The following is a 13,415-nucleotide window of genomic DNA, read 5'->3' as shown; positions in this document are numbered from 1 at the left end:
ACATGTGCTGTTTATAATGTTTCCGTATTAGTTTACCATCCACTTGCTTTCTATTAAAAGAAAACTTGTAATATCAGTTTGTAATGTACTTTGTTACATTTAGTTATCTGGTGATATCTGATCTGCACGTACACTGCCCAGAAAGAAACGAAACTGATACTTGTACTTTCTTCGGTAAGATTTGTAAGCCTCAGTCTTTTATCCTGTTTCGCCTGCAGAATGCAGTATTGTTTGTTTAATATTACCAAAAACATACTGTACGTTTGCTACCGATAAGCCACCGTAAGGTATACCGACACAAGTGGGGAACCGTTTAAAAATAGCCAGGCCTCTAAAATATGTCACATAGCTGACAACACGCCTAGTCCGAGCAGACTGACAAGGAACAGCTGGCCTACTCTGCTACTGATATTGTAAGATCCTGGCAGCATACTTAAGCTATCTTTGCGATGAGCAAAAATGCTGCAGTCGTCACCTTTATAATTCCATCAAATCCTTCCCCCTGCCTACTGAAACCTCAATCATCGGAAGAAAAAAAATAATAATTTTTTTTTTTTTTAAACACTACCGTCTCCACTTTAAAAGAAAAAGGATTTTTTTTGTTTTGTTCGTTCAGTTATTCTTGAACGATTTAAATGTGTCTGTCCCAGGCCTTTGCAAAAGAAACTCTCTCTTCTTTCAGCAGGCGCAAGGCCTACTCTCTCTGCAAGCTGCATAGCAACCGTCACGTAACACTGAGCACCCGGCGGCGCCTTCAAGCTCTATTCGCCTTTGGAAAAGAAAAATAATATATATACGTCTATCTACACCGTGGTGAGTAAAATAATGCAAAGGGCCGCGACTGAAAATAATAATATTAAAAGGGTGACTCCCGACCCTCCGGGTCCATGGCCACAACACATGCAGCCCGAGGGAAAGGAGGAGGAAAGGAGCCAACCGTTGGCTCCTGACATTCCAGTTATTCTTCCTATACCCAGGCCCCCCCCCCCCCCCCCCAAAAAAAAAACAAAATACCCCACACGGACATTTCAAAACGGAAGAAAAAGATGAGCAACCAGCGAGGTTCGGCGGCGAGGCCGCGCTGGCGTCCCGTAGCCACCTCCCCTCCCGGCCCCCGCCGTGGCGCCGCTATTGTTGTTGTTACTAATACCTTGTAGAAGGCTCCGTTGGAGCCGCGCACTTCCACAGTCATTTCCTCCATGTTGGGAACCGCAAAGGCCGACGGGAACGCTTTCTAGAAAGTTTCCAGCGTCAAAGAAGTGTGTGAGTAGAGTGAGGAAAGGAGGGAGGCGGAGCGGGGAGAAGCTGTGCCCACCACCACCACCGGCTGTGCCCAGCCAGCAGCACCGAACGCAGGAGCCCCCTCCTCACCCTGCCCCCCACGCGACCCACGCCGCCACCAAATTCACACAGACGCACACGGCGCACCACAGCGTCCACAGGGCGACGCACAACGCCCCGCTGCAGGCGCACAGGCACACGCAGCACAGCGCCCACACGGACAGGCAGTGGAGAAGCCAGGCGTAGCACAGCATAGCGCCGGGGGGTGGGGGAGGAGGAGGGGAGAAGCTCGGGACAGAGCGCACCACCCCCCCCCCCCCCCCTCGCGAGTGCTGGCGGCTGGCATTACGCACTGGGCATGGCGGTTGGATCGTTCCATTGGAGGCCTCAGGGGGGATCCTAAAGTGAAAAAAAAAAAGTCTTTTGACTGGTTGTGGCGCTTCCACAAAGTCCTGGCCGAAGATGTAAGAATTGTAAAGGTATCGTGGTGCAATATGTATGCCCGTGTTCTTCATTGCAAGAACGTTGGGGGCGGGTAATAGCAGCAGCAGCCCTCCTTGACCCCAGATGTGACTCTATAAGCGTCTTCTCTTTTGCACCAACATTATCTAGAGGCTGGTGCTCTGACTCCAGAACAACCTCTCTTGTCTTCTTTCAGAGCTGTGTAGCTGTCAGTGAGTTTCAGTTATACAACATACAAACAGACTGTACCAACAGTGAAGAAGTTAGAAAACCATGTGGGTCCAGCTGGCCAACAGGCTGATGCTCAAAACCCAGGCGCTAAAGCCATAGGAGCCAACTTTTCAAAACGATTGGGGGGTGCTGAAATTTTTTTTTTTTTACAAGTGCATTTCCCCCTACCTCGTCCCCCCCTCCCCCCCAGTTCCAGGGTCCCTCCCCCTCCCTCCAAGTTCCACAGGTCCCCCCCCCCCCCCCCCCGAGTTCCAGGGTCATCGTCCCTCCCTTCCTCCCTTCGAGTTCCAGGCCTCCTCCCTCCGAATTTTAAAAGTCATCTTGACTTACCTCGGGGTTACGGCAGCAGCAGTAAAAAGCATGCAGGCTCGGCGCTTACTTCAGTTTTCCCTTCTCTCTCTCTCAGCTCTGGTCCCGCCCTCATTTCCTGTTTCCGCAAGGGCGGGACCAGAGCTGAGAGAGAGAGAAGGGAAAACTGAAGTAAGCACCGAGCCTGCATGCTTTTTACCGCTGCCGCCGTAACCCCGACGAGGTAAGTCAAGATGACTTTTAAAATTCGGAGGGAGGGGGCCTGGAACTCAAAGGGAGGAAGGGAGGGACAACGACCCTGGAACTCGGAGGGAGGGTGGGAACGAACGTCTGGTGGGTGAAATATTGGGAGTGCTCGAGCACCCACAGAGTCGGTGCCTATGGCTACAGCCTACAGTGCAGAATTCTGCAATTTCTTTTTTTTTTGTCAGAATTCCCCCATCATAAGGCCTCTTATTCTTCCTCTTCTTAAATACAGAACCCCCACCCCACCCCCCACACACACACACATTCTCCCTTCCCCATCTTTCATTGTTTCTCTCCCCTATGGCACACGCACACCCTCGTTTGATCACTCCCAATAACACAGCTTGTTTAGTCCCTCCCCCATCCATATGGTACATTCTCAGCTTTCACTGCCCCTCCCATCCCCATGGCACACTCAAATTTCTCTCCCCCCTCCCATGACATACACCTTGCTGTACCCCTCCCATCCCACCCATGGCATGTTCCCATTGGTGCCTCCATCTTATCCCCATGGCACACACTCAGCCTTGCTCTCTTCCTGTCCCCCCCCCCCCCCCCCCCCCCATGGCACGCCCCTCAAGCCTACTCCAGTGACCCTCACCTCTTGGTACTCACCCCACTTCTGATAAGGCAGCAAGAAAAGAAGGAGCATGACTGCAAATCAGGCCATTAACTCCCCCTCTGCCATCCTAGGCCTGGCTGTTCATGTGAACCTTGTGAGCCTCTGTACAACTCTGAGATTCAATTTTTCTTTTTTTTCTTTTTTTGGCTTTTGCTCATGCCTTTTCAGTAGTAGCTGAAGGTGAGTTACATTCAGGTACAGTGGGTCTAGGCTGGTTGGGAGAGGAGAAGGAAATGGCCCGATGTTCTGTCATTCACTTCCTCCTCCTCTTGCTACACAATCTTTATGGCAGAGGGGGAGAGAGATTGAGGAGAGCTGCTGATGCCAGTGCTTGTGCAGTATTCTGCACAAATTTTGCCTTTCACCACTGTGCAGAGTTTCCACATGACTAAACCAAACTGGCTACATCATTGGAGTATGACCCCCTTATTGTCCAGGGCTCCGGGCACCATCTACTTTATCCAGCACTGCTCCTGGCTGTCACATTGGTCACCTGCTTTAAAAACAATGAATTATCACTAATCTATTCAGTTGTGAATAAGGCTGATCTTAGAAGTTGATAAGGTAGTAGGCCTTCCAAGTTAAGTGCCTCTTTTACCAAACCATGCTAGCGATTCCTACGCAGCAATGCCGACAAAACCCATTCAATGTGAATGGGCTTTGTCAGCATTGCCACACCAGCTTTGGTAAAAGAGGCCCTAATTGATTCCCTCTGTGATGCGGCTCCCAGAGCTCCAATTATTATTGGTACCACCGATGATTTGTTTTTCCAGATTCTTCCAATTTCAAATTGTGAATCCCAGTACTTCAGGATCCTTTCCAATTCTTTTTCTCCAACCCAAGCATCACCTGGTATTCACACTTCAACAAACCAAGGGCCCTCTGTACTAAGGTGCGCTAGCGTTTTTACCATGCGCTAATGATAGAGACACCCATAGGAATATATGGATGTCTTCAGCGTTAGCGCACACTAAAAACGCTAGAGGAGCTTAGTAAACAGGGCCCCATATGGATTTCAGTTCTTCCACTGTTATATCTCATTAACCTGCCGCCCAAGAACTCCCGAAGGTCGGCCCGCTCGTACCTCAACCTCCACTACCCTGTTCCTCATGGCCTCAAATATAAGACCATCTATGGCTCCTCTTTTCCTTATCTCGGCACTCAGTTGTGGAACGGGTTGCCCCGTGAGGTCAAATTCACTTCAGATCACCCGACCTTCAAGAAGCGGCTCAAGACCTTCCTTTTTGGCAGTGCATACGCTAAGAACCCAACAGGCGCCATACCCTTTTAGCCTGCGGCTCCCTCTGTGATAATTTGTCACCTCCCCTCTCTTCCTCTCCCTCCTTCGTTATTTCTCTCTCTCTCCTGTGACCTTGTCCACTGTACTTTGTACTATTGTTTGCTTATTAATTATTGTACGCCACATTGAGCCTGCCCATGGGCGGCAATATTGTGGGATATAAATGTCATAAATAAATAAATAAATAAATATCTGGTGTATTGTAATCTGTCTATCAACTTGGATTCTAAAATCCGTCAATATTTTTGCAATCTCATTTTTTATGATTTTATCTTTAATTTCATGTTCCCAATAATATTTAGTCATGCTGGATGCATATTTCCTCATTGAACTGCCAGTAAATTAATCTTTACTTTATTTCTTATGAGTCGCTATTATTCCCGTAAGAGTTCAGTGCGACTTACAATAAGGTGTCAAGCAAGTATGACAGATAAAAATGAGGCATCAAAGATAAAATACAAAGAAATGGAACTGTGAATAAGCGTCTACCATTTAAACCTCCCCAAAGTGGACTGTGTTATGTTGTTTCCTGTATTCAGTTTGGACAATTATGCTGCAGCCACTGGTAATGTGGTCTACAGTTTCCTCTTTTTTTTTTCACACAGTCTAAACTTATACCTGCTCTTTTTTTTTTTTTAATTTCTTCATGACATTTGTTTGAATCTTTTGTTCTTGAGCAGCAAAAATTACTGCTTTTGTTTCTTTTTTTTAGACTTACATTCTGAATTCATTTCATGTTAAGTTTTTGTCCGCAATTCCTTCTGTATTTTTCAAATATTGACCATGCAACTGTTTGTTTTTTTTCCAGTTTTCTCATCTGTCTTATATTTCCTTCTTTTTGTATTCCTCTTTATTTTCCATAGATTTAAACAATTTTTCATTTGGTACTTTGTTCAGTAATTGTTCTGTTCTTTGCTGTTTACAGTCTAGTCCAGTGCTTCTCAATCCAGTCCTTGAGAGACATTTAATGCCACCAGGTTTTCAGGATATCCACAAAGAATATGCATGAGATAGATTTGCATGCACTGCCTCCTTGGTATGTAAATCTATCTCATGCATATTCATTGTGGATATCCTGAAAACCTGATTGGACTAGGTGTGTCTCGAGGACTGGGTTGAGAAGCATTGATCTAGTCCAGGGGTAGGCAATTCCGGTCCTCGAGAGCTGCAGGGCAGGTCAGGTTTTCAGGATATCCACAATGAATATGCAGGAGATAGATTTGCAAGCACTGCCTCCATGTTATGCAAATCGATCTCCTGCATATTCATTGTGGATATCCTGAAAACCTGACCTGCCTGCGGCTCTCGAGGACCGGAGTTGCCTACCCCTGGTCTAGTCAGTGTGCTTCAAAACAGTGTGCTGCCAGTTTGTGTTTCCGTTTCAAAAGGTGATGCTGGTCCAGGATAGCACCGGGTTTTTGCAAATTGCATAAACCTTTAATTGAAATAACGCAAGCAGTGTTAATTTTCTGGAAAAACAAAAATTGAACAGGAGCTGCCACCAACTTTGGATTTAGGCATAGATAACTGTCTAGGGTACCAAATATTAAAAGTCTCAAATACTTCCTAGGCCAAAGAGGAGCCTGTTCCTATTTACATAAGAGTAATTTGCATGTGTTGCTTAAACAAAGTGCCACTGTGACGTTATAGTCTTCTGCTCTTCTCCTGGGCTCCAAAATGTGACACTTCCTTACCAACCCCCTCGTGCAGCTGTCTAGTCTTGCCTATGGTTGCCAAAATTCTATTTCCGCCCTAGATTTCACCTTTTATTTCAGCTGCAAAAGGGGAAAAAAGGAAGCACATGTTCTGAGTTGGGGTCCTGGCAGAAAATCAGTGCCTAACACAAGAATTTATCTGTTTGGATTTGTTAACCTTATGAAGAGATTCACTCAAGACAGTGTACAACAGATATAGCTTGATATAAATGACCAAATGTAAGCATAAAATATAATCAATGTGGTAAACTTGCAGATAGGCAAATTAAATTCTTGTAACAGAAGGACATGATACGGTAGCAGAAATATACATTTTAACAGCACAGTAAAACATTAATCTAACAGAAATATGATAAATGTTAGCAGAATATAAATGATAACAATAATGTAGCATACCATAGATATAATACACAAACAGCACAATATAAATAAAACCCCTTAAAAGGCAACATTTTATTTATTTATTTAGGGGTCCTTTTACTAAGCTGTGGCAAAAAGTGGCCTTAGCTTGCCTTTACGCTGCCTTTTCTCCTATGCTAATGCTATTTTTACTGCAGCTATATAAATGGCCTTTTTGCATATTTTGTATTAATGGCCTTGCACCAATGTCATCAGCACGCGGCCAGTAAGCTGCAGTAAAAATGGCCCTGCGCTAATGGCAGTGGCTGTTTTTGCCACTCAAGACATGGCCATGCAGTAAGATTGCTCTTACCACATGGCCATGCGGGGGAGGAGCACTTACCGCCACCAATTAAGGTGGCGGTAAGGACTCTCGCTGTGTCCCAGCGGTAACTGGGTAACACGCAACGCTGCCTGATTACTGCCAGGTAACCCCACAGAGGGTAAAAAGTCTGAAAAAAGACATGACCATGCGGGGAGGGAGCACTTACCACCACCCATTGCTGCGCTAACCCAGCAGTAACTGGGTAGCGTGCGACGCTGCCCGATTACTGCCGGGTAACTCCCTGCAGAAATATTTTTAAAATATTTCCGCTAGCACCAGAAATGCCGTGCACTGGGGTGGAACTACTGCCGGCACCTGCATTGGGCAGGAAGTAGCTCCAGATTGGTGCACGGTAAGCCCACGGTGGGCTTTCCGCCACTTAGTAAAAGGGTCCCTATCTGAATGGTGCAGGAACACCCACTCTGCCCCATGACACAACCCTCAAAAAAAAGAAAAGAAAGATATTTTGTAACACGCTAATTTGGCAGTTACTGCAGGATACCTGAGCACGTCCCATGATATACCATTTTAAGCTGTGTCAGGCGCTAAAGGTTAAAATGGCCTCTTAGTTGATTTGTTAGGATTTATATATCGCCTTTTGAAGGAATGTACTCAAGGCACGGTACAGCAAAAGTAAGCAGTAGACATAGGCAATAAACAACTACAGCAGTAAACATATCCAAATAATAATACATATTATGATATAGAATGATACTTAAAATGTCATCACAGAAGAAATTGGAAAGTCATGGGATAAGATGTAATGTTCTATTGTGGATTAAAAACTGGTTAAAGGATAGAAAACAGAGGGTAGGGTTAAATGGTCAGTATTCTCAATGGAGAAGGGTAAATAGTGGGGTTCTGCAGGGGTCTGTGTTAGGACCGCTGCTTTTTAACATATTTATAAATGTATTTATTTATTTATTATTACATTTGTACCCCGCACTTTCCCACTTAAAGCAGGTTCAATGCGGCTTACATAGTAACAAGGATTACAGAGTATTGAAGAAGAAAAAAAGTTAAGTATTATCAGAATAGTAAAAGAAATAGGTAGGTAGAGATGGGCAAGAGTGAAGGGAGTAGGAGAAGTATGAGCAAGGGTAGGTGAGCATTGGAGGGAGTGGTTGATGAGGCGGAAGGAGGTGGGACATGGGATAAGCATGGGAAATTTGGTGGGAGATGTAGTCTAGGTCATTGTCGTCAATGATCTAGATAATGGGAATAACTAGTGAGGTAATTAAATTTGCCAATGACACAAAGCTATTCAAAGTTGTTAAACGCAAGAGGATTGTGAAAAATTGCAAGACGACCTTACGAGACTGGGCATCCGAATGGCAGATGATGTTTAATGTGAGCAAGTGCAAAGTGATGCATGTGGGAACGAGGAACGCAAACTATAGCTATGTGATGCAAGGCTCCACGTTAGTAGTCACCAACCAAGAAAAGGATCCTAGGAGTCATCATTGATGATACTTTGAAACCCTGCTCAGTGAGCTGCGGTGGCAAAGAAAGCAAATAGAATGTTAAGTATTATTAGGAAAGGAATGGAAAATAAAAACGAGGATGTTATAATGCCTTTGTATCGCTCCACGGTGTGACCACACCTTGAATACTGTGTGCAATTTTGGTCACTGAATTTCAAAAAATATATAGTGGAATTAGAAAAGGTACAGAGAAGAGCGACGAAAATGATAAAGGGGATGGGATGACTTCCTTATGAGAAAAGGCTGAAACAGCTTGGGCTCTTCAGCTTAGAGAAAAGACGGTTGATGGGAGATATGATAGAGGTATATAAAATACTGAGTGGAGTGGAACAGGTAGAAGTGAATCGCTTGTTTAGTCTTTCCAAAAATACTAGGACTAGGGGGCACACAATGAAGCTACAAAGTAGTAGTAAGTTTAAAACGAATCAGAGAAAATATTTCTTCACTCGTGTAATTAAACTCTGGAATTCGTTGCCAGAGAATGTTGTAAAAGCAGCTAGGGGGTTTAAAAAAGGTTTGAATGGCTTCCTAAAAGAAAAGTCCATAAGCCATTATTAAAATGGACTTGGGAAAAGCCACTGATTATTTCTAGGATAAGCAACTTCCATATCATCAAGCTGATCAATCCATAGACTGGTGGGTTGTGTCCATCTACCAGCAGGTGGAGATAGAGAGCAAACTTTTGCCTCCCTATATGTGGTCATGTGCTGCCGGAAACTCCTCAGTATGTTCTCTATCTCAGCAGGTGGTGGTCACACACAGCAGCAGCTCTGGCTAGGCCTCCAAGCCTAATCCTTAGGTTTTGTTGAGGCCTGGGGTTGAGGGCTCTTTTGAGCAAGTGCAAACCTGGTGGTGCCAGGTCCCTCTTTTCTCCCCCCTCCCGCTGGCTCCGTTTAAAAAAAAAAAAAAAAATTTTTTAACGTCTTTAAAGGCGTTTAATTCGACGTTTCTTTAAACGTTCATTGCAGCTACTCACTGGGACACCAGTTCGTTACAGCTCGGAGCGGCAAGCAGGTAATTTTACCTTTTTATAGCGGGCAGGGGGTTCCCCGATTCTTCTCCTCGTGGCAATGGCGTCGGAGGGCGAGGGCGCAAAGGGTCGCTCCCCGGATCGCTGGAGCGCTTCTAGAGGGGATGCGGGGGTTTTACAACCTGATTTGCCCTTGATGGGTGATAGTTTAGTGACCGATGAATGTCCCGGTCGTTCCTTCGGCGTGGCGGTTTTTTCCCGCCATAAACGCCCATCCCCCGCTCCTCGCCTCCGCCATCTTGGCAGGCCACGCGGCTCGGACGGCTTCTTCGGGGCCGCCCTTGAGGTTGGAGACATTAATGCCATGAACGCCCTTAATTTGGGCGACGGCACAAAAGCGGCTAAAGTTAAGCGCCGTTCTTCCCGCGCGGCTCCTTCACGGAGTTTCGCGCCGGACGCCATCTTGGATGCGCAGCATGTCTCTCCCCCGCTATTGCGAGCGCCGGTTGAGAGTGCGTCTAGGGCTGTTGCCCAGGCTGCGGAAGTGCACAGTCTGGGGGGTTTCTCCCCCGAGTTTGTTTTGCTGCTGCATCAGGCTTTCCTCATGCAAAACGCTGCCCCTGCTCCCTCTTCGGATAAAGAGGTTGAGGTTCCCAGAGGTAAACGCCCTCGGGTTGATTTCCAGGCCTTGGAGGACTTTTGTCTCCTCCGATGTAGATGAGGGCAGCGTGTCTGAGGTCTCCCAACGATCCTTTGCGGATTCCTTGGAGGAGATAGATCCCCGCTCGGATGGAGCGGATGACCCCTCTGCAGCGCGGCTTTTTAGCCCAGAGGATTTGCCCAACCTGTTGTTACAGGCCATGGACACTTTGAAGATTTCCTCTCCGGAGGACGTCTCTCCCTCAGCCCCTGTTGGCTCTGCCATTATGCTGGGGACGAAGCGCCCGCCTAGAACCTTCCACGTGCATGATGCCATGCACACCTTAATTGCGGCTCAATGGGATGTCCCGGAAACGAGCCTTAAAGTGGCTAGGGCTATGTCCCGCCTCTATCCTTTGGCTGTGAGTGAACGTGAGGCCTATCTGTGGCCTACCGTGGATTCTTTAATCACTGCGGTGACTAAGAAAACGGTGTTGCCGGTGGAAGGTGGCACGGCCCTAAAGGACGCCCAAGACAGAAGATTGGAGGCGACCTTAAGGTCGTCCTTTGAGGCAGCTGCTTTAAGTTTGCAGGCCTCAGTTTGCGGCTCCTATGTGGCCAGGGCGTGCCGGACTATGGTGCAGCGGGCTTCCCCCTCAGATCATTCCTTGAGGGCTGATTGGCCGGCCCTGGAATCGGGCTTAGCCTATTTGGCAGACTTGCTGTATGATGTCTGGAGAGCCTCAGCTAAAGGCATGGCTCAGACAGTCTCTGCGCGGCGGTGGCTTTGGCTGAAACATTGGTCTGCTGACCACGCCTCTAAATCCCGCCTGGCTAGATTGCCTTTTAAAGGCAAGCTGCTCTTTGGGGTCGAGCTGGACAAAATCGTGACCGATCTCGGCACGTCTAAGGGCAAGAAATTACCAGAGGTCAGGGCTCGGGTTAGTACTCGTCCCGATACCTCCAGAGGACGGTTGCAGGAAGCCCATCGGTACCGCCCGGGCAAGTCGGGTTCCTCTGCCCCCTCTTCCTTCAAGAGGAATTTCTCCCCCAAGCAGCATTCCTTTCGCAGAGACCGCCGTCCCGGAGGTGCTCCCTCCGGTCCTCCCCCAGGGTCTCGTACCCAATGACGGGGCCTTGGTCCACGCCCCAGTGCAGATTGGCGGACGGCTGTCCTCGTTTCTGGGCGAGTGGACCACTATAACTTCAGACGCGTGGGTGCTGGAAGTCATCAGAGACGGCTACAAGCTAGAGTTCTGCCAACCCTTAAGAGACGGGTTTGTACTCTCTCCCTGCAAGTCTCCGGTCAAGCTGTGGTAGTGCAGCAGACCTTGGACAACCTGATCCGCCTGGGTGCGGTCGTTCCGGTGCCAAAAAATCAGATTGGCAAGGGACGTTACTCCATTTACTTTGTGGTTCCAAAGAAAGGAGGTTCTGTCCGGCCTATCCTCGGCCTCAAAGGGGTCAATCGGGCCTGGAAAGTGAGGCACTTTCGCATGGAGACTCTCCGCTCTGTTATAGCGGCAGTGAAGGCAGGAGAGTTCTTGGCTTCCTTGGACATCAAGGAAGCGTACCTGCATATTCCCATCTGGCCTCCTCTCCAACGCTTTCTGCGTTTTACAGTCCTGAGACGACACTTCCAGTTCAGAGCCCTCCCTTTCGGGTTGGCTACTGCTCCGCGGACCTTTTCCAAAGTAATGGGGGTCATAGCGGCCTTCCTGCTAAAGGAAGGAGTACAAGTCCATCCTTATCTGGACGACTGGTTGATCCGAGCCCCCTCTTCTGCAGAGTGCGGCAAAGCTATGGACCGGGTAGTTGCTCTTTTGAGCTCCCTGGGATGGATCATCAACTGGAAGAAGAGCCAGCTGCGCCCGACTCAGTCCCTGGTGTATCTGGGAGTTCGATTCGACACCCAAGTGGGCAGAGTGTTCCTGCCAGACAATCGGATTGTCAAGCTTCAGGCTCAGGTGGACTAGTTCCTAGTAGCCTCTCCTATTCGGGCTTGGGACTACGTGCAGCTGTTGGGCTCTATGACGGCCACGATGGAAGTAGTGCCCTGGGCCAGGGCTCATATGAGACCACTACAGCTATCTCTGCTGCTGCGCTGGACTCCGATGTCGGAGGATTATGCTGTGCGCCTTCCCGTGGACCCAGCAGTGCGCAAGGCGCTGAGCTGGTGGACGCAGACAGACAAGTTGTCTGCAGGATTGCCTCTGGTGACCCCGGAGTGGATTGTCGTCACGACAGACGCCTCTTTGATGGGCTGGGGAGCCCACTGCTTGGGAAGGACAGCGCAGGGGCTCTAGTCTCCTGCAGAGGCAAGTGGTCTATCAACCTCCTGGAACTCAGAGCCATTCGGTTGGTGTTATTGGAGTTCATCCCGGTACTGGTGTTGAAGCCTGTACGGGTCCTGTCGGACAATGCCACGGCTGTGGCCTATATCAACCGCCAGGGAGGTACCAAGAGCGCCCCTCTAGCCAGGAGGCTATGAGTCTTTGCCAGTGGGCGGAAGCGAACCTGGAGCAGCTTTCAGCGGCCCACATTGCCGGAGTCATGAATGTCAAGGCGGACTTTCCCAGTCGCCATACCTTGGAGCCCGGAGAGTGGCAACTATCTGCTCAGGCGTTCTTGGACATCACGAAGCGCTGGGGCCAGCCGAGCCTAGATCTGATGGCGTCATCGGCCAATGGCCAAGTGCCGCGCTTTTTCAGCAGAGGACGGGACCCTCGATCCCTGGGAGTAGATGCTCTTCTCCAACAGTGGCCGACACAAGAGCTCCTCTATGTGTTCCCGCCCTGGCCCATGTTGGGCAGGGTGCTAGACCGGGTGGCAAAGCATCCCGGCAGGGTAATCCTGGTGGGTCCGGATTGGCCCAGACGTCCCTGGTATACGGACTTGTTCAGGCTCTCAGTCGACGATCCTCTGCGGCTGTCAGTGGAGCAGGGCCTGTTACATCAGGGTCCCGTGGTGATGGAGTATCCCTCTCCCTTTGGTCTTGCGGCCTGGCTATTGAGCGGCAGCGTCTGAGGAAGAAGGGCTTCTCAGACAAGGTCATCGCCACTATGCTGAGAGCGAGGAAGCGCTCTACTTCTACTGCTTACGCCAGGGTTTGGCGTATCTTTGCAGCATGGTGTGAAGCAGGCTCACTTTCTCCCTTCACTGCTCCAATTTCTTCAGTGTTGGCGTTCCTGCAAGAAGGTCTGGAGAAAGGCCTGTCGCTCAGTTCCCTTAAAGTCCAGGTAGCGGCTCTGGCTTGCTTCAGGGGCCGCCTGAAGGGTGCTTCCCTGGCTTCGCAGCCAGATGTGGTGCGCTTTCTCAAGGGAGTTAATCACCTGCGCCCTCCTCTGCACTCAGTGGTGCCTGCGTGGAATCTCAACCTGGTGCTAAGAGCATTGCAGAAGCCGCCTTTGGAACCCTTGTCGAGGGCATCTC

The 13,415-nt window shown here is 48.8% G+C and overlaps 1 protein-coding gene across 3 annotated transcripts in view; it reads right to left on the bottom strand.

The window, feature by feature from the left end:
* Window positions 1-1,480, bottom strand: part of FXR1 (FMR1 autosomal homolog 1) — a 137,716-nt gene extending 136,236 nt beyond the window's left edge. Inside the window, exon 1 of one of the 3 annotated variants that reach the window (XM_030215747.1) lies at window positions 1,151-1,480. In XM_030215747.1, the coding sequence (XP_030071607.1) occupies window positions 1,151-1,201 (51 nt within the window). In that variant the 5' untranslated portion in view covers window positions 1,202-1,480. The remainder of the gene's footprint in view (window positions 1-1,150) is intronic. The other 2 variants (XM_030215744.1, XM_030215749.1) reach the window with 2 other exon arrangements.
* Between the last annotated feature and the right edge of the window lie 11,935 nt (window positions 1,481-13,415).

Source organism: Microcaecilia unicolor, chromosome 10, assembly GCF_901765095.1.
Source record: "Microcaecilia unicolor chromosome 10, aMicUni1.1, whole genome shotgun sequence".
In the NCBI taxonomy this organism is placed as follows: Eukaryota; Metazoa; Chordata; class Amphibia; order Gymnophiona; family Siphonopidae; genus Microcaecilia; species Microcaecilia unicolor.
The sequence above is the reverse complement of the archived record's forward strand: the minus strand, read 5'-3'. Positions and strand labels throughout refer to the sequence as shown.